Genomic DNA, 14,514 nt, shown 5'->3' with positions numbered 1-14,514 from the left:
TACTCACAAAATTATATGAGTTCACATTTGTGCATAGAAAGATATGTGGTATAAAGTGATAATACATCTAATTGGCTTTGTCGACACTGGGGTTCAAACAGAGTTATGGAAACACGTTTAAACATGGATTCAGCTAAACTGGTTCCTAATCTGGCTTGGTTACCGAGTGGGGATAAATCCAGACTGCCTTGGAATATTACAGAGAACAGAAACTAAAGCTCAAAAGTAGGTGAATTAAGGGATTTTCACTAGCATTTTAAAAAGTTTGAAATAATATAGCATTTAGATTTAATGGGAGCAACTGTGTGTTAATTAAAGAGACAGTAGCTATTTAAGGAAAGACTGATTGCTCATTGGTCATCTGCTTTTTCATAGACCTCTCTTGCCCACCAGGTAAAGCACTGCATCCTGTCAATTTTCAACCAGGCTCAGAGGCTGCGTCCAAATTTTATCAATTTCCTGCAGCATGCTTTCCTCATAGGCTTGGAAGTCTGAGGTATCTTCTGTATCTGCAAGGTGCCCACCCGGCACTCTCCTTTCATATTCATCTGCCATTATTGATTGGACTTGATGTCTGAAGTGGATTCCAAATTTGGAGGGTGGTATTCCGTGCTCTACCATGAGGTTTCTATTGCCTGTTACATCTGCTGTTAGTGAAGGCTATTGTTAGATAAGATGGGAGAAGAGGGACACACATAAGAAGGAAATGTTACTGAGGTCCCTTCCAACCCTGATATTCTATGATTCATCAGTTTTTTGCAGCCCTCTCCTATACCTCCAGCCTTGTCTCAGGGAGTGCTGCTTGAAGTAGGCTACCTATTCTTATTCTACTCTTTCCTGCTTTGGAAGTCTGAGGGACAGGGGCTGATCTAGCAACTTGTGTTGCGGTTCATTGACAGATATTGTTTCCTGACTGACAGGGCCAGAACACTGATAGTCAAGGCTGTTGCTAGATAGGATGGACAAGAGAGACCTATGGGAAAATATGTCTAGTAAGGTTTTAATAATGTGTAGGAGATACATGCTACCTCCAGCAGTGATCTTGTCAGCTCTCAGAAACTAGAATGCATCAGGTCCACTCAATACTTGAATGGGATGACTGCCAAATAAATCCCAGATGGTGATGCAACTTGTGTTGTTGATTCAATGGGTGAGACGCTACTCTCTCCAAACCAGTGCCCCAGCAGGATGGAAGGAAGTTCCAAGATCAAAGGTCAAGATATACTTGTCGATGACTGTTTTTTTCATTATTCTTCCAGAATAACCATTTCTTTCAACCATTCACTTCATAACTTTACCAGAGGAGTTTACTCCAACTTTGGATCTGAATAAGTGGGTACAGTTCATGTCAGAGTTGGTGATGTATAAAGAAAAAGGGCTTCATTGTGTGTTGTCACAATTCAATATATTTTGAGGAAGTTCCATGATAAAGCCTGAATTCACAAGCTTATTGAATAAAGAGCAAACGCATTCCCTTCGTTGAAGCATGTGTTGGGGTGGAACTTAAATTCTTTAGACATATTCACAACAATTTCAAGGTGTTTAGTTATTTATCATATGTTCTGCAGTTAATTGAGTCAAGCTTTTGTATTTTATTTTTTTTAATCTGCATATATTAAGAAGAAAAAGAGTGATGGTCTCATTCCCATTAAACTGGTTGCAAGGAATGTTATAATTAGAATACACACTCAACTCTATGCAAACAGGTAATAACCACATGCATAACTGCATTTGCCTCAACAAATATCTGTAACTTATTAATGTAAGACTGGTCAAACAAACTCTCTCTTAAGCATCTCCCACTTTATCATTCTATAAACCAATTTATAAGAGAGAAATTTTCTCATGTTCCTCCCAACACACCAATTCTCTCACTGCCCATTTTTCAAAATATATCGTTCTGTGAATGATCAGGAAGGGCTCTATGGACTGTTAGCGGTTCACGGATCACCGCTTGAGAAGCACTGCTCTGGAATGATAAATAACTACACCATGTAGCTCTTCTATAGCGCTTTTCACCAGTAGATCTCACAGTGCTTTACAAAGGAGGTTAATATAATTATTTCCATTTTACAGATGGGGAAAAGCAAATGCTCATACCATCTAGGATTAGAATACTGTACTTTAAAAAAAAAAAAAAGGAAAATTCCAAAACATTAAACCTGGAGACTGAAATTACCCATTTGTCCAAGCTACAGGCAGTACAAGTTTCTCCCAATGGAGGACAACGTACCTCAACTGTGATTTTGAGGGACTACAAATTAGGGTAATAAAGCTCAATCGTCATCATCCTTTCAATCCATGGAGACTCTGACTACATGGCAAACAATAATGCCAACTGTGGTTTGTCATGTGGACATATGATCAGTTAGGAACTGGACTGAAACCATCAATTCATTTCACCTAAGCCACTGAACAGCCATTAGAGATTAGTGAATTTGAACATATCAAATGATTGGTTAGGAGTTCTTTATAGTGTTGGAGTGGCGCCTTAGGAGACTTTTGGAGCACAGAGACCACAGTACTAGAGTAGTCCAATGTCCAAAATACATAGTATTGATGTTAAGTATAGAATTTTGATTAAAAATGTGTAGGTGACTGTCATATTGAAATGCTTGAGGAACATTACCAGCCTTTGGTAGCTTCATGACAATTTCTGACATGTAAATAAGATAAAAAATGGAGATTATTACTCTTGCCACTTGAGCAATCAAAAATCTAAGCAGATATTCTTGAATGAACTTTCCAAATCTTCTTAAAGAAGTCAGTCCCATCACAGAGTTCCTAAGTTAATAAATGCAGCGTAGATACATAATGGTATACAAGCTACTGTTACTTAGTTTCAGCTGTGCATCACTAGAAAAGAAATATTTGAAATATTTCCTTTTAGAGACAAAGCAAAAAACTATCACAGGAACTTGGATTTCAGCAGGAGAATAACTGTCTTTCTATATCCCCTCCCAACCACAGCATATATGAAAATGCTTGGTGTATTTATAGGTCATTTTGATTTATACCTCAGGAAGTACAGGTTGATGGTTGTCTCATATAGATTAATGTAAAGTTTGTTCATATGCAGTTATGATGCGTGAATAGCAAAGACATATTTAATTACAACCCTGCTTAGCTTAGCTCGGCAAAGGGCTTCAGTTCTGTTTACAGCAGCGCAATGTAGGACCTGTGCTGGGAGAATCTGTCCTCAGCCCTTTGAAGGCTGTTTACAGCAAGGTCTATGATTTGACTCCAACTTGGTCTTTAACTCCTAACTGACTTTGACTTTTGATAGTATATGGCCATTTTAAAAAAAACAGAATTTGCTTGAAGGTTGGTAGTTTCTCAGGGAAACTAGACTAACAGAATGTATTAATTAAGAAAATTTAATTTACAAAGATCACACTTGTTCCTTGGACACACAGTTCTTCTAGTAGACAATACTTTTCTCTATAAATCCAAAGTAACATGAAGATTGGGGAAATTCTGCCAACCAATTAAAATTTGTATACAGATACCATAACATTAGCAGAAATAGTGATATATTAATTTTCACTATTATGTCTTCAGCACAGCTCATCAGTCCAGTTCCCTAACACTTAGCAGAAGGTACTTTTTCTGTATGCCATTTATAACAACACATAAACATATTCCATGCTGGAAAGTACCCTGGTCTATCTACAACTTAATTTGGGAAGTGACACCACTAAGAGTCAGCTATATATGGCCTGCTATAACAAATCACAAGAAGGGGAAGATGAGTGGCTGGGATTCTTCATTTACCATTACAGCATTAGAAAAACTGATGCATCCCATTATGTCTTCTCATCAATTCTTTAAATATATGTGCTGACTATAACTGCAAGTCTTAGGTTAAATAAATCTGCTTCCCTAGATTATTGTATTTGTTGCCTTCAAAGACTCCAGTAATTCCTTGTTAAAGGCCCGTTTCATTAGTGGTATTTACGTTACTTGACAGAGTTGTGGGACTATGCAGGAGCTCTATTTCGTCTCCTTAATTTACACAATTGGTTACTTGAAGAATTGATACTCAAGTGATAGACTGTTCTCAGTAACAGCAACTGATGTCAATTAGAAAGTCACCTTAAGCTGTATTACCTGAAATAAACTAGAATATAAAGACACTGAATTCAACATATGAGTTTTCAACTGAGCTATTAAAAAAATACTGCCATGTCAATATCAGACGCATCTGAAAGGCACTGAGTAGTTAAATATTGCGACTCATACATGTGTCAATAAGAACCATAAATGTAGGCAAATGTCAGAGGCAGAATATGGCATTATATAGTCCATTAGGCATTTCTGGTAAGTATGGCAGCTTTATATATTATTAGGATATGCTGAAAATATACAAAGGTTCAGAACAACAGAATACTGGTATGAAAACAATCACTTCTTAACAACACCTGAAAGACAAGCATTTCTGAAACAAGGCATCGCATATAACGTTGTTACAGGGAAAAGGTATCACATCAAAACACTAATGTTTTAATCTAATCCAGTGGCTATAAAAGGAAATGATGGTGGTAGGAGAGGATTGGATAAGGAGTATCAAATATTCAGTTTAGAATTAGCCAGCTGAGGTCCTTGTTTTATAGAGTTAATGAAGTCTGTGGTGATCAAAGCTATTCCAGAGGCAAAAAGTATAAAAAAAAAGAGATTCCAACCCACTTCCAGGAAGTCGTCTTGGAGCTGACATGCATGTGGATGTAAGAATCTGTCTGGCATCTTCTCCAGACCTGGTGTTTCCTACAGCTTTCCATTGGCAAAAGCTGCCTCTTGGAACTGAGGGACAAACGTTTTGAAATAAGCCCTAGTGGGGAAAAAGAAAGTCTGTGGTTAGCAAAGAACAAACTCAGAACAATCATGTGTGCGTGGTATCTACAGCAAAGATTTTTAAAAAATGGAAGCCTGAAGTTAGCTGCCTATGTCCATATTTAGCCACATAAATAAGCGGGCTGATTCTCAAAATTCTACAGTGTATTTTTGGCGATCTTTGTGCTTCAATATTTTTAATTTCCATAGGTGTTACTTCCTTTGATGAACTGACCAGTCATATGCAGCACTGCTAATGTGATCAGTACCAATGTCGTCTTGTAGTGTCAGCATAACTTTGTCTGATGCATATTTAATATTTTATACATTCCAAGACTATGTTTTGCAGGAAAAAATATTTTGTGAATCATTGGCAATTGCTCTCTTTTCTTTCTTTGATTTGTATTCTGATTTCTTTAGTCTAGATACAACAGTATATCAGGTACAGAGATAAACAGTGTTGGGCTCTCTGAGTGAGAAACAGTGAGAAACAGAGTGAAAGGAAAGGTTAAACCATTTGCTACAGCATTATAAATTTGGCATCTGTTATATACTTGATGCTCACCATGCTTCTGGGATAACTGGATTTATTCAACTTTTGAAAAAGCTTCAAATATAGCACCACAATCACTCAACGGAATTGCACAATCAGCTGGGAAAGTGAGAATACTGGCAATGGACAAGCTTTTGATTTGCCTTCTTCCAGGAACATTTATGAAATGCAGAGTCAGTGTTGACAGGAGTAGAGCAGTTTATAAAGCATCAGTTAATTCTCTGTGGTAAATAAATTAAATGGATGAGCAGTAATTCCTTGCTTGCTAATTGGTAAAAGAAAAAAACTTTCTGAGTGGAAGTTTAGAATAAAGACAAATCATTTTGTAAATGGGGGTGTACTTTGTGTATTCTGGACCTTAGTGTCACTGTCTTCTCTCTGATGAACTTAGTGAGTCACTTTATCAGTCCATAGAATGAATCCATCCTGATCACTGCAAGTTGGTTTATACTGTACCTTTGGGTTTATTGTGCTTCTCCCCTCAACTCTGCACTAATAGCAAAATATGTCCACTTCTGCAATTAGAGGCTCCTCAAGATCTTTTATTTGCCCGGTAAAACAAAGACAATTAAACCTTAATTCTGCCACTTGTAACTTTCACCTGTGAACTCTTCATTCTGTACTGTGAACTCTTCATTTTTCTATTTTTTGTTTTAAATCTGCTTTACAATCCATATTTATATTTTCTCACAGAGTATTTCTTTTTAATTTCTGAAATGAGGATACCTGTAAATTATGTTCCCTGTATTACTTATATCTAATGCTATGGTAATAATGCATTCAAAGAATTCCAGATATCGCATGAGACAGGTGGATATGCTGAATCTCCACAATCAATCAAGTGAGATATCTAATTTCATAAACTGGATAAAATTTCTTGCTGCCACTGAACAATTACTCCTGATCACGACCGAGACTGAAAATACTGTACAATCAAAAAAGGGAACACTCCTCTCCTCTTTGTGGCAATATGCCTGCTAAGCTCATTAGAAGACAATGGCAATCAACTTGCATAAAATTTGTAAGGCTGTATGAGAATACTGGCCAAAGGCCAGATGAGTAGTGCAAGATAAGAATATTGTAGGACGCCTTAGGGAATCTGAGATCACACCTTGAGCCTAAGAATGATAATGGAGAGAGAGAGAAAGCATGCACACGAAACAGTAAATCAGTATATATCCTTTACTGAATACACAAAAGCTCCTGATTTTGCGGACTGAATTTTGGAAGAGATGGACTCTGAAACTGTGCTCACAAAAGTGACTTAACATCAGTATGGCTATACCAGCTAAGTGTGTGTGTTATCATCTGATTTGTACATGAAGACATGTGGTTTGCACTTGCATTTTTGTACTAAACATTTGAAAATGTGGCCTACTGGAGTATATCATGACTAGCTTTGCAACATTCTGCCAGATATGGGAATTTCCCTTATATTTTGTCAACCATAGTATCTCTGTTATCTTCTTAGCATTTCTCCTTGCGTTATTTGTCTTAATGTTAATTATATTTCCTCTACATGCTTATTTTAAATTGCTTGCTTTCTTTCCCTTTGAAAGCTTCTCTGGACTCTCCTCTTATGCCTGCTCCTTTCCTCTTGACTTCTAGTTTCCATAGTCTCTCAAAAAGCCACATATATTTTCCTAAATGGCAAGAAAGTTCATTTTTGTTAAGCTGGATGTGTGAGAGAGTATTTCTATAGTTAGTTCTATTTCTGAAACATAGAATCATAGAATATCAGGGTTGGAAGGGACCTCAGGAGGTCATCTAGTCCAACCCCCTGCTCAAAGCAGGACCAATCCCCAATTAAATCATCCCAGCCAGGGCTTTGTCAAGCCTGACCTTAAAAACTTCTAAGGAAGGAGATTCTACCACCTCCCTAGGTAACGCATTCCAGTGTTTCACCACCCTCCCAGTGAAAAAGTTTTTCCTAATATCCAACCTAAATCTCCCCCACTGCAACTTGAGACCATTACTCCTTGTCCTGTCATCTTCTACCACTAGTCTAGAACCATCCTCTTTGGAACCACCTCTCAGGTAGTTGAAAGCAGCTATCAAATCCCCCCTCATTCTTCTCTTCTGCAGACTAAACAATCCCAGTTCCCTCAGCCTCTCCTCATAAGTCATGTGTTCCAGACTCCTAATCATTTTTGTTGCCCTTCGCTGGACTCTCTCCAATTTATCCACATCCTTTTTGTAGTGTGGGGCCCAAAACTGGACACAGTACTCCAGATGAGGCCTCACCAATGTCGAATAGAGGGGAACGATCACGTCCCTCGATCAGCTCGCTATGCCCCTACTTATACATCCCAAAATGCCATTGGCCTTCTTGGCAACAAGGGCACACTGCTGACTCATATCCAGCTTCTCGTCCACTGTAACCCCTAGGTCCTTTTCCGCAGAACTGCTGCCTAGCCATTTGGTCCCTAGTCTGTAGTTGTGCATTGGGTTCTTCCGTCCTAAGTGCAGGACCCTGCACTTATCCTTATTGAACCTCATCAGGTTTCTTTTGGCCCAATCCTCCAATTTGTCTAGGTCCCTCTGTATTCTATCTCTGCCCTCCAGCGTATCTACCACTCCTCCCAGTTTAGTATCATCCGCAAATTTGCTGAGAGTGCAATCCACACCATCCTCCAGATCATTTATGAAGATATTGAACAAAACCGGCCCCAGGGGCACTCCACTTGACACCGGCTGCCAACTAGACATGGAGCCATTGATCACTACCCGTTGAGCCAGACAATCTAGCCAACTTTCTACCCACCTTATAGTACATTCATCCAGCCCATACTTCTTTAACTTGCTGACAAGAATACTGTGGGAGACCGTGTCAAAAGCTTTGCTAAAGTCAAGAAACAATACATCCACTGCTTTCCCTTCATCCACAGAATCAGTAATCTCATCATAGAAGGCGATTAGATTAGTCAGGCATGACCTTCCCTTGGTGAATCCATGCTGACTGTTCCTGATCACTTTACTCTCGTGTAAGTGCTTCAGGACTGATTCCTTGAGGACCTGCTCCATGATTTTTCCAGGGACTGAGGTGAGGCTGACTGGCCTGTAGTTCCCAGGATCCTCCTTCTTCCCTTTTTTAAAGATTGGCACTACATTAGCCTTTTTCCAGTCATCTGGGACTTCCCCCGTTCGCCACGAGTTTTCAAAGATAATGGCCAATGGCTCTGCAATCACAGCCGCCAATTCCTTTAGCACTCTCGGATGCAACTCGTCCGGCCCCATGGACTTGTGCACGTCCAGCTTTTCTAAATAGTCCCTAACCACCTCTTTCTCCACAGAGGGCTGGCCATCTACTCCCCATGTTGCGATGCCCAGTGCAGCAGTCTGGGAGCTGTCCTTGTTAGTGAAGACAGAGGCAAAAAAAGCACTGAGCACATTAGCTTTTTCCATATCCTCTGTCACTAGGTTGCCTCCCTCATTCAGTAAGGGGCCCACACTTTCCTTGGCTTTCTTCTTGTTGCCAACATACCTGAAGAAACCCTTCTTGTTACTCTTGACATCTCTTGCTAGCTGCAGCTCCAGGTGCGATTTGGCCCTCCTGATTTCATTCCTACATGCCCGAGCAATATTTTTATACTCTTCCCTGGTCATATGTCCAACCTTCCACTTCTTGTGAGCTTCTTTTTTATGTTTAAGATCTGCCAGGATTTCACCATTAAGCCAAGCTGGTCGCCTGCCATATTTACTATTCTTTCGACTCATCGGGATGGTTTGTCCCTGTAACCTCAACAGGGATTCCTTGAAATACAGCCAGCTCTCCTGGACTCCTTTCCCCTTCATGTTAGTCCCCCAGGGGATCCTACCCATCCGCTCCCTGAGGGAGTCGAAGTCTGCTTTCCTGAAGTCCAGGGTCCGTATCCTGCTGCTTACCTTTCTTCCCCGTGTCAGGATCCTGAACTCGACCATCTCATGGTCACTGCCTCCCAGATTCCCATCCACTTTTGCTTCCCCCACTAATTCTTCCCTGTTTGTGAGCAGCAGGTCAAGAAAAGCTCCCCCCCTAGTTGGCTCGTCTAGCACTTGCACCAGGAAATTGTCCCCTACGCTTTCCAAAAACTTCCTGGATTGTCTATGCAATCATCCATCTATATTTCTCTTCCCTTTTGTATTAACACCACAAATACTGTTATCACTTTTCAGTCAGCTTTCTGCTGTGGCATGATTCCCAAATTAAATCTTATTGACACTAAGTACACACTTCCATGCTATCTTTATCTACTCTACAATGTCCTTTCTTTTCACTGTTTCCTCTTGTGTGCTTGTCTGTGCTGCTGCAATACTAATTTTAAATTCCTCCATACAGTCTGATTATACAGTACTATTTCAGCAAGCACATTACTCTGTTGTAAGTTCAGATTAAATTTATTGCTCTTCTAAGGGTTCCATGTACCCAAAAATGAATTTCATACTTTATAGAATTAAATGCCTATTCTTCCTTCCCAACTCTTAAGCCACATGTTTAGTTTTCTACTTTGTCATTTGTTGTCTTGCCCAGAATGAGGTACAGGTAATATCAAAGGCAATTACTCAGGACGTATTTTCCCATCTTGGTACCTGAGATGCAAGACATTATGGAAGACTTAAGATAATAATTATTAAACACACTTACTAGTTGGCTGCAGAAAGAAACAGGGAACATGCAAAGAACTTCAGCCATGTGACATGCTCAGACAATTCTTTTAGCTGCAGGATGTTGGACAGACTGGGGATGAGAGACAGGGAGATGAAAAAGGGGCAATTCAGAAACGAATGTGTCATGGTGTAAATCAGTGTTTTAATGGTGGGGACAGAGAGGAAATGCCAAACTTTAGAAACGTTTGAGAAGTGACATGAATTGTCTAGAGCCTCCATATGGGGAGAGGAGGATAGAAAGAAGTCAAATGACTCAGATTATTAGAGCTGGTTGGGGATTTTCAGTCAAAATAATTTTTGCAGTTTCTGTAACACTGACATTTTTAATTTTGCTGAATTTTTTTTTATTTTTCCCAGTGGCAAATGAAAACAAAATATTTTGTTTCAGCTCAATTTGACCCAAATGGAAACATTTTGTTTTACTGCACTGAAAAATGTTTTGTTTCAAGTCAGTTTGACAGTAAACTTTATCTGCCTGAAGTGCCACATTGCCTTATGGGAGTTGTAGTCCAGGTGTTTTATGGTCCCATTCTCTATTATGGGCCAGGCTCCCACAATGGACTGCAGTCTCCCCTCTGAGCTACATAATGCATTACAGGAGTCCCAGGACTGTGGTGCACCATGGGAGATGTAATCCAGTCAGGGGCCCTTGCCCTTAGGAAAGAATAACTGCCTGAGGCACTCAAACTACAACTCCATGAACCGGTACAGCACCACCAGCAGATGCAGTTTAATATTGAACTGGCTCAAAACAAAACATTTATAGCACTTTTTGTTCCATGAATACTTTTAATATATCAAGTTTTCATCCCAATTTGGGCCAAAACAAATGTCAAAATATTAAAATTTTCCTATGAGATGGAAAATTTTGATTTTTGCTCATTTCTGGAGATTATTAATTGGAGGGACCATAACTGTGGAGTTGTTAACTGGCTAAGAAAACAAAGCCATTGCATGAATTTGTCTGCTGGCACCTGTGCAGTGTGGTGAGGTTCCACAAGCCTTTTGTGACAACAGAAAAAGACTAGAGCCGAAGAGGACAATGCCCTACATCAGGCTGAGGATGACTATGGGAAAGAATAACTCCAACAGAAACAAAGCCAAGTACTGCTAAAAAGAAACAAAGAGGCTGTGCTAGTCTACATTCGTCTGCAGAAGAGATGGAAAATGGCTTTCATCAGACTGAATAAAGTTTCTTTTACTTAGATCTGAGTTTAAAAATGATATACAACCACATACATCCTTGCATCCTATACACCCCCCCCCCTGTATGTAACCAAAAACTTTAAGCAATGCTTAATTTCTCACAATATCCATTCATTTAACTGCATTCATACTGAATGACTTAATGCTCTTAGTAATTTAAACTTGAATAGTGCTATGCCACAGAACACTGGGCAAAATATTTCTTAGCAATTAGAAACCACATTTTTATTTTTACAATACTTTACCGTCTGGTACAACTAAACATCTCAAAAGTGTTTTGAAATCCCTTCTCCCACCATGCAAGTCTTTCGATTCCAGACAAGAGGGTGTTAAAAACAATGCAGTCTTCCAGGTAACTGTTGAGACACAATGAGGATTGGGAAGCCTGCTCTGATGCTGCTTGGTTTGTGGCATCTCCGCCTTGTACCACTTTGGGAGTGGAGAAATTTTTTTTGGTCAGTTTTTGGTTGATTTTTTTTTCCTTTTGGGAAACGCTGAGGTCCCTTCATTCTCTGCTTTACTTCCTCCCCCTCAAATGGCCCTATATCACAATGATATCACAACAAGCTAAGGAGGACTGGCTGCAACACTCCCGGGAGTGCAGCAAAACTCCTGTGTGCAAAAGCCTCTCACCCAGGAGCTGAATACAATGCCTTTGCAAACCTCTCACAACTGTTTAGGTCTTAGCTTACACTGAGGCCCTGTCTACACTGGCAAGTTTCTGTGCAGTAAAGCAGCTCTCTGCATTGTAACTCCCAAGGTGTACACTTAGTGTGCAGAAACTGCGCAGTTGCAGCGCTGTAAAAAAACCACCCCAACGAAAGGTGCACATATAAAGGTACAGCACCCTGGTTGATTACAGTGCTGCAATTGGCCTCCAGGAGGTGTCCCATAATGCCTGTTCTTGCCTATCTGGTCATTGGTTTGAACTCTACTGCCCTGCCCTGAGGTGACCAACCGTCATCCCCACCCCGTATATTCCTTTGGAATTTTGAAAGTCCCCTTCCTGTTTGCTCGGTGATGCATGCAGTGGTCTCAGCACATCTTTACAGGTGGCTATGCCTGCTCCACCCAGCAGGCGATTCCCTGCTTGGAGCAATGCCGAGCTGCTGGACCTCATCACCACTTGGGGAGAGGAGGTTGTTCAGTCCCAGCTGCGCTCCAGCCGTAGGAATTATGATACCTACGGACCGATTTCATGATGCATGACAGAAGGGGATCATGACCAGGACACACTGCAGTGCAGGGTCAAAGTGAAGGAGCTGCGGAATGCCTACCACAAGGAATGGGAGGCAAACCGCCATTCTGGTGCTGCGCCCACAAGCTGCCAGTTCTACAAAGAACTGGACACGATACTTGGCGGCGACCCCACCTTCACTGCGAAGACCACTGAGGATACTTTGGTGGCTGGCGTGTCAGTCGAGAGTGGACTGAGCCAGGAGGAGGAAATCTTGGACGAGGATTTGGAGGGGGAGGGGTACCCAGAATCAGAGGATGACTTGGAGGCCAGAGATGCATGCAGCCAGGAGCTCTTCTCTATCCCAAAGGAGGCTAGGTAGCCACAGCTGTCAGATCTTGGCAAAGCGCAAACAGGAGAGGAGGCCCCTGGTAAGTGGATTTGATTTTGGGAATCGCTGAAGCCAGTTGTTGGGGGCAGGAGGGTTGCAGAAAGCAGGCTTGTCTCCCATCACATGCCTAGTCTGACTGGCAGAACAGGCTGTTTATTGAATCCCTCACTTCACAGGAATCTGCCTCAGAAATCTCCAGGAAACTCTCATGGAGATACTGGGCAATCTGCTGCTGCAGGTTCTTTGGCAGAGCTGCTTTGTTTCTTGCCCCATTAATGGTAACTTTCCCGCGCCACTGTGCCGTGACGGGGATGGGGGTGGGGGACCATTGGTGCACACAGGCAAGCTGCATAGGGGCCAGGGCGGAAGCCGCAGTCTTGGAGAAGACCCTCCCTTGATTCCCTGCTCACCCTCAGCAGTGAGATATCTTCTATAATGATCATATCCTGTGGAAAGTGTGGGAACAGGAATGATTATCAGGCACCCCCTATAGTGCTGGCTCTCTCCGAGAGCCACATGCCCAGTATACAACAGGGTCCGGGAACCTGTGGCTACTCACCATTTTGGGGGTCTTGTGCTTCAAGTGTGCTTGCCTGGGGTCAGCCAGTTAGTGACAGCTGTGTGAGTAAACTGGCCGTGTTTTAAATCACTGAATCAGTGTTCTGTGTGTCGCAAACAATACTCCTTCCGTAAAATGCTGCATTTTGGCTTCACAGAGATGACCTTGGGAGCCCAGCCTCCCTCTTTGTTATCGGCGGCTGAACAGCTGTGCAGAATTAGAAAGGGACCCAGAGGAACTAAGGAGGACTTTCTGCGTGAAGTTATGATGCACTCCGCTGCCAAGAAACAGGAACTGAAGGAGTGGCGGGACAGCGAGAACAGGGACCGAAAGGAGAATGCAGCATGCCAGAATGAAGCCATGGAGCGGCTCTTAAACATTATGGAGTGCCAAGCAGACATGCTCCAGGCGATACTAGCACTGCAAACTGAGCAGCTCCGCACCCGCCCTCCCCTGCAGCCGCTGTCACAATACTCTTTCCCAAGCTCCCCCCAGGCACCGCCAACACAGTCTTATCAACCTCCTGGCTCCAGTCTGTACCCGCTGCATTCCACTCCTGCCCCGTCACAGTCCAGCACTGCGGACTCAGACTACCCACTGCACTCAACACCCGTCCCTCTGCAGTTTGGCCCTGCTGAAGTACAGTACTCTCTGCATTGTACTCCAAAGGAGAAGGTTGGATATGATCCCTGGATGTACACAAATCTTTAGTCGTCCCAGGACCCTTCCCTTCCCCCATCCCTCTCAGTGCTGATGGTTTTTTTGGTTTGACTCTCTCCTGCGGTTGTTATTTTTTAATAAAAGAATTGTGTTGGTTTGAAAGAAATCTTTATTCTATTAACTGAAAGCAAACAGAGCCCTGCAAAGCAACAGACAATTATGTTAAATCTTCATATTGCTTTGTCTGCACCAATCACAATCACCTTCTAGCATTACAAGCACTGCACTCCCGAGCATAGCAACAAATATTAGTGGCTTTCAGCTTCACATTGCTGCCTCAAGGCATCCCTGATCCATATGGCCCCGTGCTGCGCCCCTCTAACAGCCCAGATTTCTGGCTGTTCAAACTCAGCCTCCAGGTGCTGAGTCTCTGCGGTTCAGCGCTGAGTGAAGCTTTCACCCTTCCCTTCACTAATATTAGCCCCGTGAGG

At 41.9% G+C, this 14,514-nt stretch overlaps 1 protein-coding gene across 3 annotated transcripts in view; it reads right to left on the bottom strand.

Moving 5' to 3' along the window:
- Nucleotides 1-1,516: 1,516 nt before the first annotated feature.
- BABAM2 (BRISC and BRCA1 A complex member 2) overlaps nt 1,517-14,514 on the bottom strand; it is a 306,901-nt gene continuing 293,903 nt past the window's right edge. For 2 of the 3 annotated variants that reach the window (XM_074949130.1, XM_074949129.1), the window contains exon 12: nt 1,518-4,828. In XM_074949130.1, the coding sequence (XP_074805231.1) occupies nt 4,765-4,828 (64 nt within the window). In that variant the 3' untranslated portion in view covers nt 1,518-4,764. Of the gene's footprint in view, nt 4,829-14,514 lie in introns of all 3 variants that reach the window. The other variant, XM_074949131.1, reaches the window with a different exon arrangement.

Source organism: Natator depressus, chromosome 3 (genome assembly GCF_965152275.1).
Source record: "Natator depressus isolate rNatDep1 chromosome 3, rNatDep2.hap1, whole genome shotgun sequence".
Taxonomy (NCBI): Eukaryota; Metazoa; Chordata; order Testudines; family Cheloniidae; genus Natator; species Natator depressus.
This window is presented reverse-complemented; position numbering and strand designations above follow the sequence as displayed.